Raw genomic sequence first — 19,796 nt, forward strand, 5'->3', positions numbered from 1 at the left:
CCTCTGCTGTTGCTGGTTTTGACACTACAAGGCAGCCTTTTCTGCTCTTTCGCCAGCAGCTAGACAGATATTCCCAATACTACCCAGAAGATAATTTCACTTTGTTCTTCTCCCAGTGGTCAGAATGAACACAGGCTTTCAGTCTACACAGTGTGACTCTGAGCAGCACGCTGGACTATATCCCCATCACAATTTTCCTTTGTAGACTGAAAAACATGATTCCTTTAGGTTTTCATATGAACTTGTACTGGTTTTGGCTGGGATAAAGTTCATTTTCTTTCACAGCGGCTGACATGGTGACAAGTTTCAGATCTGTGGCTACAAGAAGTGTTAGTAACACAGGGATGTTGTAGCTGTCGCTGAACAGTGCAATACCCAGGAGTCTTCTCACTTTTATCCCTCTGATTCTCTTCCTCAACCCACCGTGCAGGGAGTGAGCAGGCACTGGGCTTGAGTGTGTGATTTACCTGTACCCCAGGTTAACCAAAACCACCACCACATTATTGAAACTTAAACAAAACCTACTGAAACCCACACTGTTTTAAGATGCCACAACCAGAAATGCAGCAGAACTCCAGCTGAGACATCATTCATGCCAGACTGGACATAAGAAAGCTTTGTCCAGCAAATTCCTCCCTGAGACTCACCTTTCTGCCACACTTCGACTCTTCTTTAATTTATAGCTTGCAGCCACCTCTATTGCTTCTGCTGCAAACCTGTCAGTTAATCCACGCTCTGTGTCTGAGCATTCTCCTTCCTAAGCACAGCTTTTTATTGGCCTTCAATAAGTTTCACTGGCTTGAATTAAGGCAGTTTCTCCATTTTGAATTCTGACCACGTTCACTGAACCCCTCCCAGCTCGGAGGGCACATTTTATATGCCCAAGTGCCAGTGTCAAAGTTAATATTTGAAATAGAGGCTAGGGGAGACACCAGAACAGAATCCCTTCAGGCCATACTTAAAATGCCCTTCCAGTGCATGCAGCAGAAGCAGAAATAAGGACTTGATTCAGCTCCCTCTGGTACAGGATGAACCTTTAAATCCAGATACTTCCAGATGTAGAAACAATACCATTTTTTCTTTACCCAGACAAAACAGAGGTAGCAGGATGAACAAGTGCACCAATGGAAGGGCTACTTAAAAAGGAGCACTTAAAAGAACATTGCACTAAACAATGGTTGGTTAAAAAAGAATAAAATATCACCAGATCCTATTAATAACTGCTCAGAAAAACAAAACTCACATTTGAATAAACGTGAAGGGATTAAAAGCAAGCACGATAAAGGCAGCTGTGAACAAATACTCTCTGCTTTTGTTGTTTGAAGTCCACAAGCCGGTCACTGAAGCGCTTTCACGGGCAAGAGTGAGTGCCACTGAGACCGAACCTGAATGTTGCAGTCACATATTTCATCAGAGCTAAAAGGTGGGTTTTTTAGGGCATTTAAAGGGTGAAAGTTTAATCAGCAGTGAAATTGCTCTGCTGAATACGCACAGTTCCAAAGGTTCGCTGCCCTGCTCAAACACCTGTCAGATCTAAAGCTGTGAACTGCAATGAGTCAGTTTGCCGTGGCTCCTTGCCTTTAAACAAGGATGCAGACCCAGCTCCTCCAACTAATCCGGCTCTGCACAGAAACGGGTGACCTCACCTTGAACACGCGCTCCCATGGAAAGGCTCCCCGTGCCAGAAGACTGCAGAGGCAGCCCCCAGCGCATAGCAAACACCTTCTGTCCCATGACAGCAGCCCCTTGTCAACTATGTCGCCCTGTCAGCCAGGGGGACGCGGCTGCTCAAAGCCTGTGAGAGCTTCTAAAAATCTGAGCAACGCTAAGGGTGGCCACAACAGCAGCTGCAGACTCCAGGATCCTCAAAAGCCCCAAGACTTAGGGGGTGTATCTTATGTGCTGGAGACTGGGATCAAGCAAGACACACTCCTGCCTTGGAAAAGTGCAGTGACGCAACCACCTGAATTTGTATCATGAACACTACCTGTCCAGGCTGTGTGCGAGAGGTAAACCTGAGTTATCAGCCTGTGCCTTCCAGGAGCGGGATTTCGGAAGTCAGCTGGTTTGGGATGGATCAGTTGTGCTTGTCCATCTGGATACAGCACCTATAGGGTGAAGAAAGGAAACAACTGAATGACAACTGGACTGGGGATTTGCACAACGTGCATTATTTAGGTGTTTTCTCTGAGTTCAGAAGGCAGGAAGCTCTGCTTTAGCTCAGAGCCCCAAGTTCAGCTGCCTGAGATTAAACAGCCACACACCGGCCATTCAGACCCACAGCACAGGTGGAAAACAAATACATCAACATCAGCTTCTTTCTCTGCCTTGTAAACAGAGGCTTTCATTTCTTTGTTATGCAGTGAATTTGCATATTTTACTTGGCATTGTACCACATCTACCTCCTCAGCTGCATTGGAAATTAGTGATTCAGCAGCAGGAAGAAAGTTAAGTTGTAAATGACAGAGCACTGACCCAGGCTGTCCAGAGAGGTTGTGGAGTCTCCTTCTCTGGAGACATTCAAAACCCGCCTGGACGCCTTCCTGTGTGACCTGGTCTGGGTGATCCTGCTCTGGCAGGGGGGTTGGACTGGAGGAGCTTTCCAGGTCCCTTCCAACTCCTGATATTCTGTGATTCTGTGAAATACAGAGAGCCAAGGGCCCGCGTATTTCTGTACCGCTCAGAACAGCTTCTGCTCCTCCTTCTCCCACTACACAAGCTGGAAGTTCACCAGCATTTATTTGTGCTCATGGCCGTAACATGCCCAGAGCGTGCAAAAGCAGAGGGCAGCACATGTGGAGCGCAGAATGGCATCAGCGTACTCAGAGCAAACTCTCAGCAGCTGTATGTGAGTCAGAAACTGGCTTGTATACAGTGTGCTGAGTGTAATGTGTGTCTTAAACACAGAAATCCAACACTGTTACTAATAAAGTGTACAATTATTTGCAATTTAGAAGTATCGGCATCCTTAAACAAACTCCCTAAGATGCAATCGTGTTTGCATTTATGTCAAGTGACTGCTTACCTGAACTTTAACGGTTCCTTGGGGATCCTGCACGTGCTCCAGAGTCGCGTCAACATCCAGCGCCACCACCAACCCCGATGTGAACCTCAGGGGATTGTCAGATTCACCCGTAGGCTCAATGATATTCGCAGTAGCTCTATGGAGCTATTAGGGGCAAAGCCGTTGGTAAAAATAAGGCAGGGGGAGGAGGAGAAAAGAAAGAGAGACAGTAATTACTGCTCTTAATGGACAAATTGCACATGAACTTTGGATTTTTTTTTAAATACTGCCAGGAATCACTAAGTCTTCTGCATTTTTAGCAGTAGTCCTGAGGATGCTAGGGAAGAAGAAGAAAGCCTTTGAAGAAATAACACTTGGGACTGACCAAAAACCTGAATCCTAAAAGCTTCATAGTATTTTAGGAGCTAGTCAGATGCTGAGACAGCCCGCAGGGATATTGCAGTTTAATTCTCTGTGTCACACCAACCTGCTCTGGAAGAGGAAGGTGGAGGAAGGTACTTTGTCGGAGTGTTGTCTGAAGAATCTTGACCACTTCCGAAGGCTTGGATGTCACCAGTCTGGGCATTAAATCCAGCAGCTTATCTACAAAACTGCCTTGCATATGCGGGAGCTCAGAGATGAAACATCTGCATTAAGAATCAATGAAAAATGAAATATTTTTGCCTGCTCCATAAGCTGTGGTCTTACACATCAAACGTCAGCACCTGGGTGACGTGACTCCCACCTTCAGCATGCAGATGGCTCGTTCACTTTCTCATTCACAATTTAGAAATCTGAGATAAATTAAAGGGAAATTCCCTTTTTTGTCATACTCCCAGGAAAGCTCTTCCATTGATTCCACATTTTGAAGGGAGTTTACTTCTTGCTTTATCATTACCTCATCACAGCAGTCCCTGATATAGGGCAGAAACGGGAAGGGAGACACAAATTGTTGAAGAATAAACAGAATATTCCCTGATGACAACAGTAGGGAGGCTTCCTAACAAGGCAAAGAAGCGATGGAGTTTCTCACCTCTGAAAGGAATCCACTTCTTGCAGGAATTTTTCACACATCCCAAAAAGGGGTTCCACTCTGTAAAAACATAACATTCCTCGGTTTAGTTTTGAATAAAGAAAACTGGCTTTATGTTTATAAACATTTAGGTGTTTAGGAACCCAGTTCAAGCTCCTGAAAACTGAAAGATCTTGCAATGTTAAAGTCAGAAAGATGTTCCTCACAAGAGAAAAAAAAATGCCATCTTCCTTCCTATGTCCAATCTCCCGCCCACAAAAAATCGTTTGCATAAGGCACTAATTACAGTCCCAAAGCCACTGCTAGAAAATATTAACTTTCCACCTATAAAACAGGAGGTCAAGAGGCAAATACACTATGGACCTCTGTGACAACACAGCAAATTGATGGCAACAAACTCAAAACAGAAGTAAACAAATTAGGATACTAATGCTGGTAACGCACCTTGCTCTAACTCCACCAAATGAATTTCTAATTCACGTGGATGGATCCACGACCATCCAGACCTGTGTGTAGCTTCATTGACCTCCGCTGCCAAAACGAACCACACGGAGCCTCTTGTGTTACCTCAGCCATGCATATGCAGGAGCGTTTTGTGTCTGAGCTACAGCAGCATTAGCTGTGGATCAGTCAAGAAAATAATTCTTTTCTGATGCTAGAAGCTCAGCAACTCATACTTAATGAAGCAAATATGATTAGTGCATTCTTTGATACATGATTTTCCTCATTTAAGTAGGTCCCAAATATCAACTCTACATTTTTAACCTATTCATATGTTTGTAGCTGAGAGAACACAACCTCCTAACCACATCTTCCTAACATTTTTGTAGTTTACTTTAGCATTGTGCCACTCTACAGCCACCCCAAGGGCAAAAGAAGGCTCTTCAGGCTGGAACAGCTTAGCAAATGGTTATTGGCATACCGTGATGTTTTATGCGTCTAATTTATCCTCCCTGCTTTTTTTAAAAGAAAGCTTGAGGAAACAAAGCTTACAGTTACCCCTCAGAAGGTCCCTGTACCCGGGCATCCTTACCCTCTGGTCGTACGCGCAGTCACTATCAGCTGCAAGGCCTTCGCCTGCAGTCTCATGTGGTGAATAATGACCACTTGTCGGCTCTCCACGCCGCTGTACATGAACTCCATTTTATACGTTTCTTCCAAGATCTGTCAGACAGACAGCACAAAGGTAAACTGTTAAAACTCTCGCACTAGCATCATCACAAGATTCTGGTATTTAGCCTCATACCGAGGAACACATTCATCCACAAGTCTCATTTTTTGGTGAAATTCTTTATGGCATAAAGTGGCACCTAATGCTAAAAGGTTGTCTTGGCTATATTAAAGAAAAAATTCATGAAACTTGACCTGAATCAAGCACTCCCTCCATCAACAGTCCCTCTTTTGACACTGCATTTTAGATCTCTCTGAGTAGAGCACTCACCAGCTTTGGAATACAAAATGGGAGCAGCACAATAGAGCACCCTCAGTGGTCCTGCTCAGCTTACATTTTTGGAGCTAGATCTGGCAAGTTCTCTTAAAAAGAACTTTATATTCAACAACACGTCATGTACTGCAGCTGAAGACGGGAACTATCACAAGACAAGCATCTGTGTGTTTTAGACACACAGTTAAAAGTTTAGACAGCACATCGCAGTTTTACTCATTGTACTTTATGTGTCAAATAGATGGGCTTAAGTAGACAAGAGAAGTGCTCAAATTAATACAGATGAGTTCAGTGTGACTGTACAGAAGCCAAGAACTTGCAAGTTATTTAACAGGAAATATTCCCTCATCTTGCATTGACGGGAAGTGATGTACATTCACAATCACAACAGATAAAACTTCCCAAGGGGTTCACTTGCTACTGAGAAGGACACCCAAGACAGACAGTTCAATTAGAGAAGATTTAAAAAGCTGACAGGCTTTTGTTTCTATTCATCCCTGGGGACAGCTGTCAACAGCACAGAAGGTTTTGATGCACAGCAGTACCTGCCTCTTATTATATCTTAATTAACTGGAGACACAAAATGTCAGCATGCTTTCCCAGCAGATCCATGAACTTGCTTTTACCCTAGATTTGTTTCTGGATTACTTAACAGCTTGCTTTCTCCTTTACCTTTTCTTAGGGCTTAGCTTCAGTTTTTCCAAGATCAGATCATTTATACATCACAGAATCAGAATAACTCAAGTTGGATGGGACTTTCAGAAGTGATCTGGCTCCATCCCTTGCTCAGAGCAGGTCTAATTGGATCCAGTCACTCAGGGTGACATCAAGCTGTGAACACTTCCAAGGATGGAGATTCCCCCACCTCTCTGGGTAACCTGTTCCAGTATTTAACCACCCTTACAGTCATATTTTTTGCTGTACATCTAATCAGAATTTCTCATACTCTAATGCCCAGAGAGGTTGTGGAGTCTCCTTCTCTGGAGACATTCAAAACCCGCCTGGGCAACGTTCCTGTGTGACCTGGTCTGGGTGATCCTGCTCCGGCAGGGAGGTTGGACTGAATGATCTTTCGAGGTCTCTTCCAACTCTTAATAGTCTGTGATTCTGTGTATGTCCCTTGCCTCTTGTCCAGAGCAATCTGGATCCATCTCATCTATATCGTAGGATGAGGCAGTGGTAGGCAGCAGTAAATCCACACTGAAGCCATCTACTCTGCAGGTTGGACAAGCCCAGTTCCCTCCGCCACTCCTGGCAGTGAATGTGCTCCAGCCCCTGAACACCTTGGTGGTCCTTTGCTGAACTTGCTCCAGTCTGACAGCATCTTCCACCTACTGGGGAACCCAAAACACAACACAGCCCTCCAGATGTGGTCTTTCCAGAGCTGAAGAAAAGGGAAGGATCACTTCCCCAGACCTGCTGGCTACACTTTTGCTAAGAGAGTCCAGGATGCAGTTGGCCTTCCTTACTGCCTCATGTCCAACACATTGTCCACCAGGATCCCCATGCTGAATATCGTGAGGTTCCTGCCATCCCAACTCCCTAGCCTGTCCACACCAGCCATGCCCTCCAGCATTATCAACTGGCTCCTCAGTTTGGAAGAGCTTTATCACCCACTTATGCAGCCAGAACCTGCCAGTTTGGTGAAAAGGAAATGACAGGAGATTGCATCAAAGGCTTTGCTGAAGTCAAGAGGTGTGACACCCACTGTCCTTTTGTTCAAATCATGTCCCCTCATCACAGAGGACAATGGTGTGGGTCAGGCATAATTTTCCCTTGGGAAATGCATCTTGGGTGTTCCAAATCACCTTGTTGACCTTCACTTGTTTAGAAATGGCTTTTAAGAGGATTTAGTCCATAACCTTCCCCAAGAGTGAGGTGAGGACAAGCAGTTTCTGCTGTCCCCCAGTTCTCTTTATCTGGAAGATGGGTGCAATGCTTGCCTTTTACAGCTGTCATGAACCTCCACCACTCACCACTCATCTTCTGAGGATGAGAGAAACTACTTCACTTTGTGGAACTAAAATTTACTTGGACAGACTATGGCAGTGGAAGAGTAGAAGCACATTATTGTTGTACGGCCAAGAAAGGGCTCGTATCTGAGGACCTGCCTCCACGCAGACCCAGATGTTTCCACCTCACCTGTTTCGCTGCAGCAGATGCTAACGCGTTCTGCTTCAGGTACAGAGGAGCTGCCACGTTCCACAGCTTCTCCTGCAAGGCCTACAAAAGAAAACCGTGAAATGATGACAAATACCCAGTTCAGCATAGACATCATAACCCTGCGCTAGATGGGCCTGGGAGCAGGGAAGATGCCCCTGCACACCAACAGGTGGGTTGAAAGAGCAGGCCAAGGGGTCTTTGGTGCATTTAAACACAACACAGGGAATCAAGGCCTCCAAAATATATATTGTTCTATAAATACACAGAGGTACCTGTACAACTACAGAATATCAAACAGAAGTTCAGAATAATATTAATAAAACTATGAATTAGACACTGGCTGAGCCAAACTCTTCAGTACTTTTTAAGGAGAACTTTATGCAGAATGAAATCACTTATTAGAAAACATCAGCCTCCTGTGTTTTCACCTCCTTGGTGCCAAGATCAGGGCAATCTCAGATCACTGGCAAAACGTGGAATCACTAAGAACCGTCCCCAGGAACACATCAACACAATCATATTTCTGAACGTGCCTGTTGACAGTCTCCACCTCACCAGAGATCCTGGATTTATTAAGAATACCAAGTGTAAATCAGCTACTTCAATTTGTATTAAAAACAACAAACCACAAACAAAACCAGACACCCAACCACACCCTCTTTGCTTCTTGATTTATGTTTTAAAAAATTAAGAAAGCTTGACTGGATGATTTATATCACTGCTTCCTTTTTGAAACTGCCTTACACACACAGCTGGCTGTAGCCAAAGCTCAAGAACATACAGACTATGTCTTTCACCTAGGCTGGCCCCAGAATCCCAGCCAACTACCTCTAAAATCAGAAGGCACGTAGAGCCTTTAAGGGTCTGGAACCTTTTGAGACTTAATAGGCTGAGAAATGAGGATACTTTTTGTTGGGGAAAGAAGCAATTGGAAAGAAATCTACTGAAAAGGGCTGCTCTGACATTTACGTTCTCTCTGCCATATCAGAATTTTTAATGGTATATTATGAGCTACTTTTCACTTCAACCACATTACTGACTCCTCTGCATCACTGCTGTATTGTCTGTCCTACAGCTTGAGCCAAGAATGGCCTGTGCAGCGCTGACCCCCTTCTTCAAAACTCCTCTTTGCCAGATACACAAAGCATCGTTCTCTTCGCTAACGAACGCTGGCTACTCCAGCCAAACCCTGCAGAAGGGCAACAAAGCCACCTCCAAACGCTGGTCGTCTGCCTGGACAGCGCATTTTGTTTTGGCAAAAGTCTGGGATTTAGCTAGGGATGTACTGAACTGTAACACCACTCATCTAGAATACCTTCCCTGGGTGATAAACGGATTCCAAAGATCTGAGGGCTGCCATGAGATCTGCCAACTGGCAGCTTAGCAAAGAAACCAAAATCCCCTCTTGATTTTGCATAACAAAGCTTTTATTGAGTCCCTTCTGGAAACTTGTTTGTTGCTTGCTTAGTTCTTGCTTTACATGTGTGTAAGTTCATTCAAACACCTAGAGAATGCCAGAAGACTGAACTTAAATACTGCTGCCAGCTGATAGCTTGAGAAATGAAGCAAAAATTGAGTTCCTGTTTACAGCAAGAAGCTGCCTTTGAAAAGGGTTGCTGCCATGGTGTTGAAATAAACACTTAATCTGCTAATAGCAAATAGATAGATCATTTCAGCACCGTAAAAGAAAGCACGACTGATATTTTGCTCAATCAAGCCTAAAGCATTCCTTTGGCACTGGTGCCAAAAAAGCTGTCTAAAAACATTGTCTGTCTATAAAAACCCCACTTACAGCAGCAGTTTAGCAAAAAGCATTCCAGTGGCCACTAGCAGAGAAAAGTTACTCTGGTAACGTAAAAGGCTACAGAGTAGCTGCTTCCATCGTGGTTTCTGTCAGAAAATAAACCCTGCACTGGCAAAATGCACATGAACCAACATAAGCCCAAGATAGAGCAGAGATCTGGACTGGTGGACCCATTGGCAAAGTTACCGCATCAGTTATTTGGCACAGAAGGGAAGCACGAACATCAGAAACCCACAGAACCTGAGCATTCATCATACATTGGTTTTCAGCCCAAACATCAAAACAGAAAGTGCACCACTGTGATGGACTGGGAGCGTTTTTGAAGAAGAACCCAAGAAACGCAGTCGAAGTCAAACCTTGGTGAGGAGCAGCTGACACTGTAGGTACGTTGCAGTGAAATCTGCCATCCCTGCCAGTTCTGACTGCAGTTCTCCAAGCCTCTGAAGATCACTGAAGCATGTGGAAATAAAGAAGGAAAAAACCCCATTGAGACAGCAAGTTAATCTACCTGCACTCACAGTGCAGCAACAGCAACAATGAACCCAGCTATTTCTGCATCTTGTTTTTTCTTACCCTTAGAACGAGCCCCAGAAACAGCAGCAAAACAGGCGCTACAAAACAGTTTGCACCCTGGGACTTGGCATCTCCTTTCTTCCTGCAGGCTGACACAGCACAGCAGTGGGAGCAGTAAGTCTGTCAGCCCACATTACTCTGCAGCCCGATGGGAACCATGCAACGTAGCAGCTCCAGATTTAACTAAAACAGCCCAGACTTCTCCAGCAGCTAACGACCCACTTGCGTTATGCTGCTGGGAAATCCAACTGTTCACGTTGGCTAGGAAAGGTTGGTTGGAACGTGTCAGGCTCAGGCAACCAAGCATATTCGAAATATAACTGCTTTTTTAAAACAAGCTGAAATCCGATGTAGTGATATTTGCTCAAGCAGCTGCTGTGTGCTGTCTGGTGTAAGTATTTCTTGTAAATCATACAGCTACAGAAATAGCTTTTAACTTCACAGAAAAAAAATGACAGATAATGGAACCCAAAAAGGCTTCAGTTCTCTACTCTTAGACGTGTTTTAAAATCAAAGGTGTGTATTAAGAAAACAAAACTCTTTTTCTGTTCCAACCTATTTTCAGTTCTGTATGACAGGAATTCAGCACATCTCTGTTCTTTTCTGCATTTTACTTTAATCCAAAGCATACTAAAATCGTCATTCTACTTCCATGTTTCCTACTGTATTATTGAAAAGAATATTTTTTCTTCAGATGACTCTTTCCTTTTGTCTATTTTAGACCTATCTTTGCATTTATGATGCAATTCTGAAACTCTGACTTTGCCAAACCAGAAGACTGCTGACCACTGACACATTCAACAAAATCCATGAGATTATCTGCATAATTTGCAGCCAAAGACAATCTCTCCTAAGCAGAGGGGCTGTGCCTTCCCTCAGTGCAGCCACAGCAGAGCCAGCCTGAGCCCTGCAGTGACTCCATTTAATCTTTTCCCAGAGAACAGAACAGACTCCTGGGTGCCTGTGTCACACTTAATGCATCACAGTGCGCTAACGGGGAGCAGGATGCCATCTCTCAGCTAACAGCTAGGCAGCTATTTCCATTTCCCAGTCTTTTACGGCTCCCAATTCCACCAATTTTATTTCTTTTCAAATCTTGAACAGATTTCAACAGCCCTGCAGGACAAAAAAAAAAAATCCTGTTGTAGAGATGGAGAAACTAAACCACAAGGCCGATTTGCTAAAAAGCCTGTCTTAGAGTTTCAGCTGCAGAGCCTGGGGGGTAGAGCGTCAGTCTTGAGCGCAGTCAGAAATGCAAGTCCCAAGCAGCCACCAGCAGCATGAGGGTCTGCTCTGCTTCCCCCGATGACAAAGGAGCAGGGAGCGATGTCCCACTGCAGAATCCACTGCTGTCAGCTGCTTCTGTCCCTCTCCTCTCAGCAACCAAACCTTCAGTGCAGGAAACTCTTGCCCTCTCTTAAATAACCTCTAACACTTCTTTTGGTTTTGTCTTAAATTCTCCCTTAAGGGTGGAAAACATTTGCTGGTTTAGTTTGGTTCCTGGGTGGTGATCCCAGCAGGAAAAAAAGCCAATTTCCATCAACACCAAAGCATTACTATTCTTTACTGCATATAAGATAGGCATGCAGCCATCTCTGACATGATTCCTACACTTCAAAATATTCACAGCCTGTGAGGTTTCCAGACCTTCATCATGCCCATAAAATTCTGGATGCTCTGCCAAGAGATTATCTGTTAATTTAGTGCATTAAATGCTTTGAGACTACGTTTTAGGCTGTGTATAGTAGCTTCAAAACAGCTGAGGACAAACCATACAGTTTTCACAGCTGGGTCTTCAGTGAGGAGCACACTGTTTATTCACCACTGCAGGTGGGTGTGAAAGCAATTTACAGCTACACACACACAGAAAAAGCACAGAAGGAAAAGAATAAAGCTTTTCGGAATTCCATATTCTGAACAAAGCATTTTAGATTGTTTTTCCAGCTCTCAAAATTTGGATCTTTTCCTCTTTCCAAGCACAGGAATCACATTGAAACACTTTTCAAGGTGTTTTGTTTGTGTAAATCAGTCTAGAGATGAAACGGAAGACACAGCATAAAACCCACATTCAGAAGCCATCCTGTACGCCCTTATCTACACAACAGCAGACAGCAACACACAAGAATATTGTCTATTCCAGGAAAATCTCTCTCTGAATTTCAAGCTGATGAAGAATGCCAAACACCTTTATAAACGGGACTGGCGATAAGAACCCAACAAAGCACCCGAAGTAGGTCCTCTCCTGCTGGGTGAAAGGTCACAGGACGTGGAAATTAGAAGAACAAAGGGGACAAACTCTCTCTTCCCAGAAAAACAAAATGGAAAAATCCTGCACATGTACATTAAAAATACAACTATCAAAATGAGGGACTTGTACAGGGGCAGAGAACTACTTTACCATAAGTGAACAGTCCAAGAGCACCCTTACCTGCCTCTTACCATGCTCTGGAAAGATTTACCCCTAAAACACAAACATTCTTGAATGGGGCAGAGCAAGAGCTGAGACCATCAGTTTTGTTTCAAGAAGACTACAAATACCTTTTAATCACAGTGTTCTTTGGAAGGAGTCTCAGGCCAAGTGCCTGACAGCAAAGTACAACACTGATACTCAGAAGCAAAGCACCTGCTTCAGGGAAACTGGGAATCCCAGTCGATCTTCTCATGAACAGGTCAGCTTGCAGCCTTACCGGATGGTGAATTCCAGCAGTTCCTGTATGCCCTGCGGGTCGAGGTGCTGGAGGTTGTAAACCCTCTCCAGGCTCTGATGCAAGAACTGCTGGGAAGGATCTTCATGTGGTGTGATGCTGGGGGAGACGGGGGAGGACACCAGCTTCCTACCTGGCAACTAAGAGAGAAACACATGTATACAGAAAAGTCTTAAACTAGTAACGACATTGTAAGATGCTGCCGCATTATTTAACAACTACCAACTGAGAGCTCTGATTTATTTCTCAAATTCAGAATTTGTATCAAGGGCTTCAAGTCTACATCCTTTCTCTTTGCTAGTAAACACTCTCCATGTTGTAATTCACCTGCAGCTAGAGATCTTCAGGTTAACCTTCAACATCCCTTTGAAGGCAACATCTTCCTCATCTACTATGACACTGCGAAGCCAAGGGAAATCCAAGACCACACAAACTGCAATTTATTTAATGAGCTGTAATAAGACTTATGTCCAACCTGTAGGAAAAACATGCTTCAAAGCAGCAGGGAGCACAGCTCACTCGTGAGTAAATCATTTAGGTAGGACACAAGTCAAATATGGAAGATCTACAAAGGCTGAGCTCCCCTTCCCCACAGTCAGTGCTACAGAAAGCTCCCAGCAATCCTGCCCTCCCAGAATTGTTTCCTAACCAGGAAATCACGTGCTTGAGAGAAATAATGTTGTTATTCTCCCTAAAATGCAACCAAATCCATACTGTAACAATTTAATATTTGGCTGTCCTTACTTAATGTACATTTTAATATTAATTTGCTTGGAGCTTAGGAGAAAAAAAGCTTTTTAGACTCTAAATGTTACACACCGACAGACAGGGAAGAGACCAGCAATATTCTTAACAGAGTGGCCAAGCATAAACCAAACAGGTTCCACTTACTCGTAACGGAGGGACCAGATGAGAGAGGCTGTCCCGAAGATAGGCGTAATGTCTGAAGGTATGGTCAGAGAACAGGGCAGGCATCGTTGGGCAGCTTTTAGCAGCGTTAAAAATCAGAACCAGCACAGCAATGTCTATTGAAACGGACTGTTAAAGAAAAATAAACAACAGCAAGAAGAGCTCCCTGGGGATGGCAAGTTAAAACAGCAACTCAGCAACCCTTTCTTTGCTGGAGATTGCTCAGGACGTTCTTTACAGCTGGGGAACGCTGAGCACAAGCCAGAGGCAGCTGTTGGAGCAGATGAAAGCCAAGTACAAAGCACAAACATTACAGGACGGGCCATATTGGAGGAAGGATGTTACTGCCAACGTGGGATGGCTCAGAGGCGACACAAAGGAGAGGAGCCGGGGATTATAGATGCAGAATATGCTCATTAGGTAGAGTTTCACTCTTCCTCAAAACTTACACTGTGCTCACCAGTTTGGTACCCAAACATCACCTAAAATTAAACGTTTACCCCCAACTCTGAAAATTGCTGCATTTCCTGTCATGCTTTGAAAAAACTCCCTCTTACACAGACTTAAAACAAACTAAAGAATCGATTACAAAGATAATTCTGGAACAGAAAAACCATCTTCGCACTCCGAGAGCCAGACAAAGACAGAGGGCAGCTAAAGGCCCAGTCAGCCCAAAGGCTGAGGCACTGCCCTACAACAGGGTGACCTCAAGCGTAAGATTTTCAACAGGAGAGTGTAAAAGGATCCCAATGCAAAGCTTATGATCACCTGGGCTCTCACCTGCACAGGCAAGAAGTAGGTTCAGCCACAGAAGAGACTGAACCCACATCTCTCACCTCCTCAAAAATCTTCTGCATCCATGGGCTGCCAAGCTTCTGCTTAACAAACCAATTTCTTTGCTCAAAATTCTTTCCAAATTTGCAGCTGAAGCTATTCAATTAATCTCACTCAAATTTGCTAAGTGCTTGGAATCAGACAAAATCATGTTTCTAATTAACAGTTTACAAGGGAAACACACCCTTCAGGTCTACCTTGTAGTTTCTGGCTCCCAGGCCTCTCTTTCACAGAAATTTATCTCCAAAAAATTTGGTGGCAGGTTACCTCCAGGACATTCTCTCAAATAATACTCTTTGGTTAAGGGCAGGAAGGTGCGTTGAGCTAAGTAACAGCTCTCTCCCCTCTGCAACGTTCCTTCAACTCTCAACTCGTAGAACAAATTCACTCAAATTATTAGTCAACTATCTGATTAGGGATTAATCTTTCTCTCCACCTGATTCTAGCCCTTTTCAGTTCTCACAAGGTATTTAATTAATCTGTATAGAAGTTCTGGCTGATGGCCTGTGGCTGGTGGGAGAAATAAGGAGTAGCTTTGGAGAGGAAGAGAGTTGTTCCAGTCTAACATCTCTCAGCACGCATCAGAAATAACACTGCATTCTGCAGTGACCCAGAAGGGAAACAAGGAGAATGAACAATGGAGAAGTGGGATTTCACATTTCCAAGGCATCTCCTGTTGTTAAGGATAATAATATAACAATAATAGTTTGTATTCTAAAGCACCAAAAGAGCTAATATTAATATAAGGATTTCTGATTTTGAATTATTTTGAAAATACGATAGATTTATAGCATTACGGAGATTCAGCCACTGCTGTACTAAGAGGTGGTGCTCTTCTATGCACTGCACAACCCTGAGGATAGCAGAAGTTTTACCAAAAAGAAAACAAACAAGTAAAACCACTCCTGTTTAAAAGCTAAAGCATCTTCAACATCAGTGCAAACTACACAAATGTTTTCACAAAGGACTCATCTGCAAAGCCTAAACCTTGACAAACTGCTTGATAAACATATTATTTGTCACAGCATAAAAAAGGTCAATTATATCACACTGGTATTTATGAAGATGGCTCCAGATAACAGTTATTCCATCACTTGCTGAGTAATGAAGCTAAGTGGCAAAAGGATTCAGAAATAGCTGCAGGATTGTCTGCTGGAGTTTGAAATGGTTTAACAAATGCAACCATTAAGAAAATATAAATAAAATCTATTAGAGTCAAAACAACAGTGAAAAGGATACAGGCTGGGTCATCCATGTCTGGTTCTGGTGTGTCAAAGAAGGGATGAGTGCTCAGCAGCTCTGGGACTAAGGGGAGCACCAAAGTGGGATGTCTACTTCCCAGGAACTTCAAGCATCTGGAAACACACAGATTGAAACATTTCTGAGTAAACACATACGTTGCAAAATACAATATTTTAAAGCACTATTTCTTTATGTTGCAGCAGCACTTTGAGGCACTGGTCAGCATCAAAATCCTACTGTCCAAGCCTACTGTTGTCTTCACAGCTGGGTATTTGCATTAATATTTGATAGGATCCAAGACAACTGAGAGGACAGCTTGAAAAAGCAAGCGGTGACAAAAACTGTTCATTTAAACTGCCCAAGAAATACTTTACACCTGGAGCTATACCACACACGAAAAGCTTTCACACTAAATGCTAACAAATAAGTTTATTTTTTCCTTCAGAAATAAGGGAGTAAGGAGGTAAAAACTCAACCAAATAACAAAACCCAAAAACCCCCAAACACCACCAAACTCCAAAAACAATGTGAGAGCACACTGCAAAGCAAAACAGACTAAAACAAGTGTTTCCAATAATATCCAAGAATTCCATCTCAAACCACGTGTACTGGAAACATCACTTCCCTTGCTGCTTCTGTTAAACAACCAAGAGAAACCCCACACAAATCTTTATCATTTTTGTTCATACAGAAAAAGTTCCTTCAACAGCACAATGTCACACAGCCAATCCACTTGTCACAGCTCATACAAGCAACTGCTGCTAAATATTACTATTTAATGCAGTGTCAAGTAAGCACAGAATATTAGTTGCGTAGAAGAGATAAGGTTCAAATTATCTTTTCTGGGAATGCTTTGAGTGCTTATAATAGAGGGTTATTTCCAGGAGTGGTCAGTGGTTCTGGACTCCCAGTACAAGTATTGACAAGGAAGAATAACACAGAGTTTCTACATCAAGCATGAATATGTGCAGTGCTTGGTGTAGCCACTGTTCCAAATATTTATGGAATAACAGAACTGCATATCTGCAATACCTGCCAGCTCCTTGCTAGCTCAGTATTTGCCTAATGCCTGAAATACTAAAAATAATGGGAAAACAAGCAGACACACAAGGACACTGAACACACTCACTTCCATATAGATTCTCTGTCGGTGGGATACTTGGTTAGGTTTTTCAGCAGCTCCACCAGTGCAAGATGGATGCCTTCTTTAGTTGAGACATTGGTGCAACACAGCAGCTCATGAAGTGCTTCCCGAATGTCCCTTGAAGAATCCTAAATAAAAAAGAAAACAACTCAGACACCTTTGAGTGCTGATAGAGATGTGCCTTCAAACCCATTTAATTTCAAGGTAGCAGCTCCTGTTCCTTGGCTGGATTAGCAATAGAGGTATCTGAAAACCAGCGCACATTTCTAGTTATCATAGCTAAGCACAGACAAGTGACAGACCAGAGTCTCCTGCTGGTCTCATCCACCCATCCATTTCATAGTATCACAGAATCACAGAAAGGTTTGGGTTGGAACAGACCTCAAAGCTCATCCAGTCCAACCCCTGCCATGGGCAGGGACACCTCCCACCAGCCCAGGCTGCTCAAAGCCCCATCCAACCTGGCTTTGAGCACTGCCAGGGAGGGGGCATCCGCAGCCTCTCTGGGCAACCTGTGCCAGTGTCTCACTGCCCTCACAGTAAAGAATTTCTTCCTAATATCTAGTCTAAAGACTTGATAAAGACTATAAAGACCCATGGGCTTCATTTACTAGAATGAATGGGAACTGTTTCACTGCTGAACTTCTCTGTTGAGCAAGCATCACAATTTGTTCTGCGTGGTGGTGTTTCCTTAGGCATAGGCAATAACAAAACTGGAAGGTGCTGGGTAACTCAGTAAAACAACCACCAAAGGTGGTTTTATCTTCTTCGGAGAAGCCTTTTACCATTCAGCAGCTGAAGCTCAATTGCACAAGCTTTTAATCCAGTCACCAGCCTCCAGAGGCTTTCTGTGAGCATTGAGGACATTTCAATGGCTGGACAGACTAGATTGACAGCCATCATCAATAGGATAAAAGAACTTAACCTAACTGCAGGTTTATAGATTGATAAAAAATAAAACAAAAAATCCCCCAACAAATCACACTCTTACAAGTTCAGTCAGGAATTCTGTTACAATCATATGGGATCCATAATGTACCGCTTCTGAAGTCACATTGCACCCATTTTATTTTTCAGGCCAGGGTGACATTTTATAGAGGTGCTTAAGCAGTTTCCAAGGAGTATTTTATATGTTCTGTGGCTGAACTCCAGCTTAACTAATTACATTCCCTCTGCCAAAAACCACCTTGCTGTTCCACATCCCTGTATTATACTTCCTTGCTATCTGCATTAGTGTGGCACTGTCGGATGGAGTGTGAAAATTTGACAGGATACAAGAACTGCATGTGTTTCAATGGCAGATTTATTCTTTTTTTTTTAATTATAATTTGCTAAGTATCAACAGCCCATTCATGACTGTCTTACACAAAAGAAAAAGAGCAGTCCTCTTGTAAAGGCTGTAAAATGATGGCCAACACACACAAATGATCAAAGCAGGAAGGCACAGCAGGGCTTCCCAGCCGCTCCCTATTGTGGTGGTGGATGGCAGACTATGACCAGAAAAGATGTACTCTAAGGATGGGAACGAGATGACCACGGAGATAACATACTCTGAGTGAGCTGCATGGACCACTGGAAGGGCAGTACAGAGACAAGTGAGGCAGAAGACTATGAAGGGACAGAGAAGAGCACAGCTCAACAGAAACAGAGAGCAAGAACAACAGGGAAAGCAGAACACAAAGCCTGGTGAGAAAAGCAAGGAGTAGCTGGTAGAGTTACACAGACTATGTCAAAGCTGTTGGATGAAAACAGAAGTTATCCCATCTCAAACTGTTCCATATTTACACTCTTGGAACAAATTTAGGCATTAGAGTTAATGCTATTTTTCCAAATCCTTTATTTTGATACTGGAAGATAGATTTTACAGAAAGCAAAAAAGCACCTTTCAGAATCAGATAAATAACACATTCATAATTATCACACTTCAGCTATCCTGATACCTGATAATAATTATTACAGTATAAACGATAACACACATAGGACTTATCACACATGGTAAGTCAGCACAGAAGTTAAGACAGAACCCCAGTCTAACCAGGATGTTTTTGTAACTTGATGCACAGGTGTTCACAGCTTGAACATAAATCTACTACATAAAAATGTGAGGCACCTAAATCTCACTGCTCTATTTGCCAGTTTAGATCATATTCCTCAGCTTTTGTTACAGACTGATAAAATAGCTTAGGTTGCTTCTTCAAACAACTGAAAGAAGCCACTGCTGCCATGGGTCAAGCAAACAGCGGGTAAGAAGACAAACAGAATTTGCAGCATTGCCCAAGTCTGGGAGACTGCAAGAAAAGCACAGACTTGCCTACCACATGCAGCAGAATCAAAAAACCCACGTCTTAAGGGCTACAGCTCAGCAAATAGAAAAGCTTTGAGGGGAAGCAGTTTGGTGCTGCACTGTTCATACAGTTGAAATCTCTTCCCCTTCCTGGACCAAACCCATCAACAAGGACCAGCAGCTGACTCACGCTGTCCCCTGGATCCTGGCTAAGCACTGACTGGCTGAGAAAGGCCAAATCTGTACCACAGAGCATGCTAACAAATCCCCCGAGCAGTCAGAAGAGAGATCTCAGGCCCATGCAGTGGCTCTGCTTGGTGAGCAAAGGTGTAGCCAAAGCAGCTGAACAAAGGAAAGAGAAAGAAAATGATAAAGTATTCAACATGAAGTGGTGCAGAGTTGCTGGACCAAGAAACAAGACTGAAGGAAGCACACATGCAGCAACAGCACAGTGATCAAGGGAAGTTTTTATCTGAAATTCACCTATTTTGAAAGTATTCTGTTATCCTGCAGATTACAAGGTCCTGGACCTTAGAAGCCTTTGGAGGTGTTCAGAGGAGGGGAACAAAACTACCACAAAAAAGGTGGACAGTTTCAGCTCAGAGGAAGGAGCTAATTAGCTTTATATAACTGTAACACCTCAAAGAAAGCAGGAAT

General features: G+C 43.4%; 1 protein-coding gene across 1 annotated transcript in view; it reads right to left on the bottom strand.

The window, feature by feature from the left end:
- INTS4 (integrator complex subunit 4) overlaps window positions 1-19,796 on the bottom strand; it is a 48,217-nt gene that overhangs the window by 14,187 nt on the left and 14,234 nt on the right. Inside the window, exons 12-22 of the mRNA XM_010186331.1 lie at window positions 16,841-16,983; window positions 15,709-15,824; window positions 13,618-13,751; window positions 12,709-12,866; window positions 9,805-9,898; window positions 7,624-7,704; window positions 5,071-5,201; window positions 4,038-4,097; window positions 3,492-3,651; window positions 3,026-3,169; window positions 1,988-2,108 (exon numbers count right to left, since the gene is read on the bottom strand). Of these exons, the coding sequence (XP_010184633.1) occupies window positions 1,988-2,108; window positions 3,026-3,169; window positions 3,492-3,651; window positions 4,038-4,097; window positions 5,071-5,201; window positions 7,624-7,704; window positions 9,805-9,898; window positions 12,709-12,866; window positions 13,618-13,751; window positions 15,709-15,824; window positions 16,841-16,983 (1,342 nt within the window). The remainder of the gene's footprint in view (window positions 1-1,987; window positions 2,109-3,025; window positions 3,170-3,491; window positions 3,652-4,037; window positions 4,098-5,070; window positions 5,202-7,623; window positions 7,705-9,804; window positions 9,899-12,708; window positions 12,867-13,617; window positions 13,752-15,708; window positions 15,825-16,840; window positions 16,984-19,796) is intronic.

This window comes from Mesitornis unicolor, unplaced genomic scaffold (genome assembly GCF_000695765.1).
Source record: "Mesitornis unicolor isolate BGI_N332 unplaced genomic scaffold, ASM69576v1 scaffold7786, whole genome shotgun sequence".
Classification (NCBI taxonomy): domain Eukaryota; kingdom Metazoa; phylum Chordata; class Aves; order Mesitornithiformes; family Mesitornithidae; genus Mesitornis; species Mesitornis unicolor.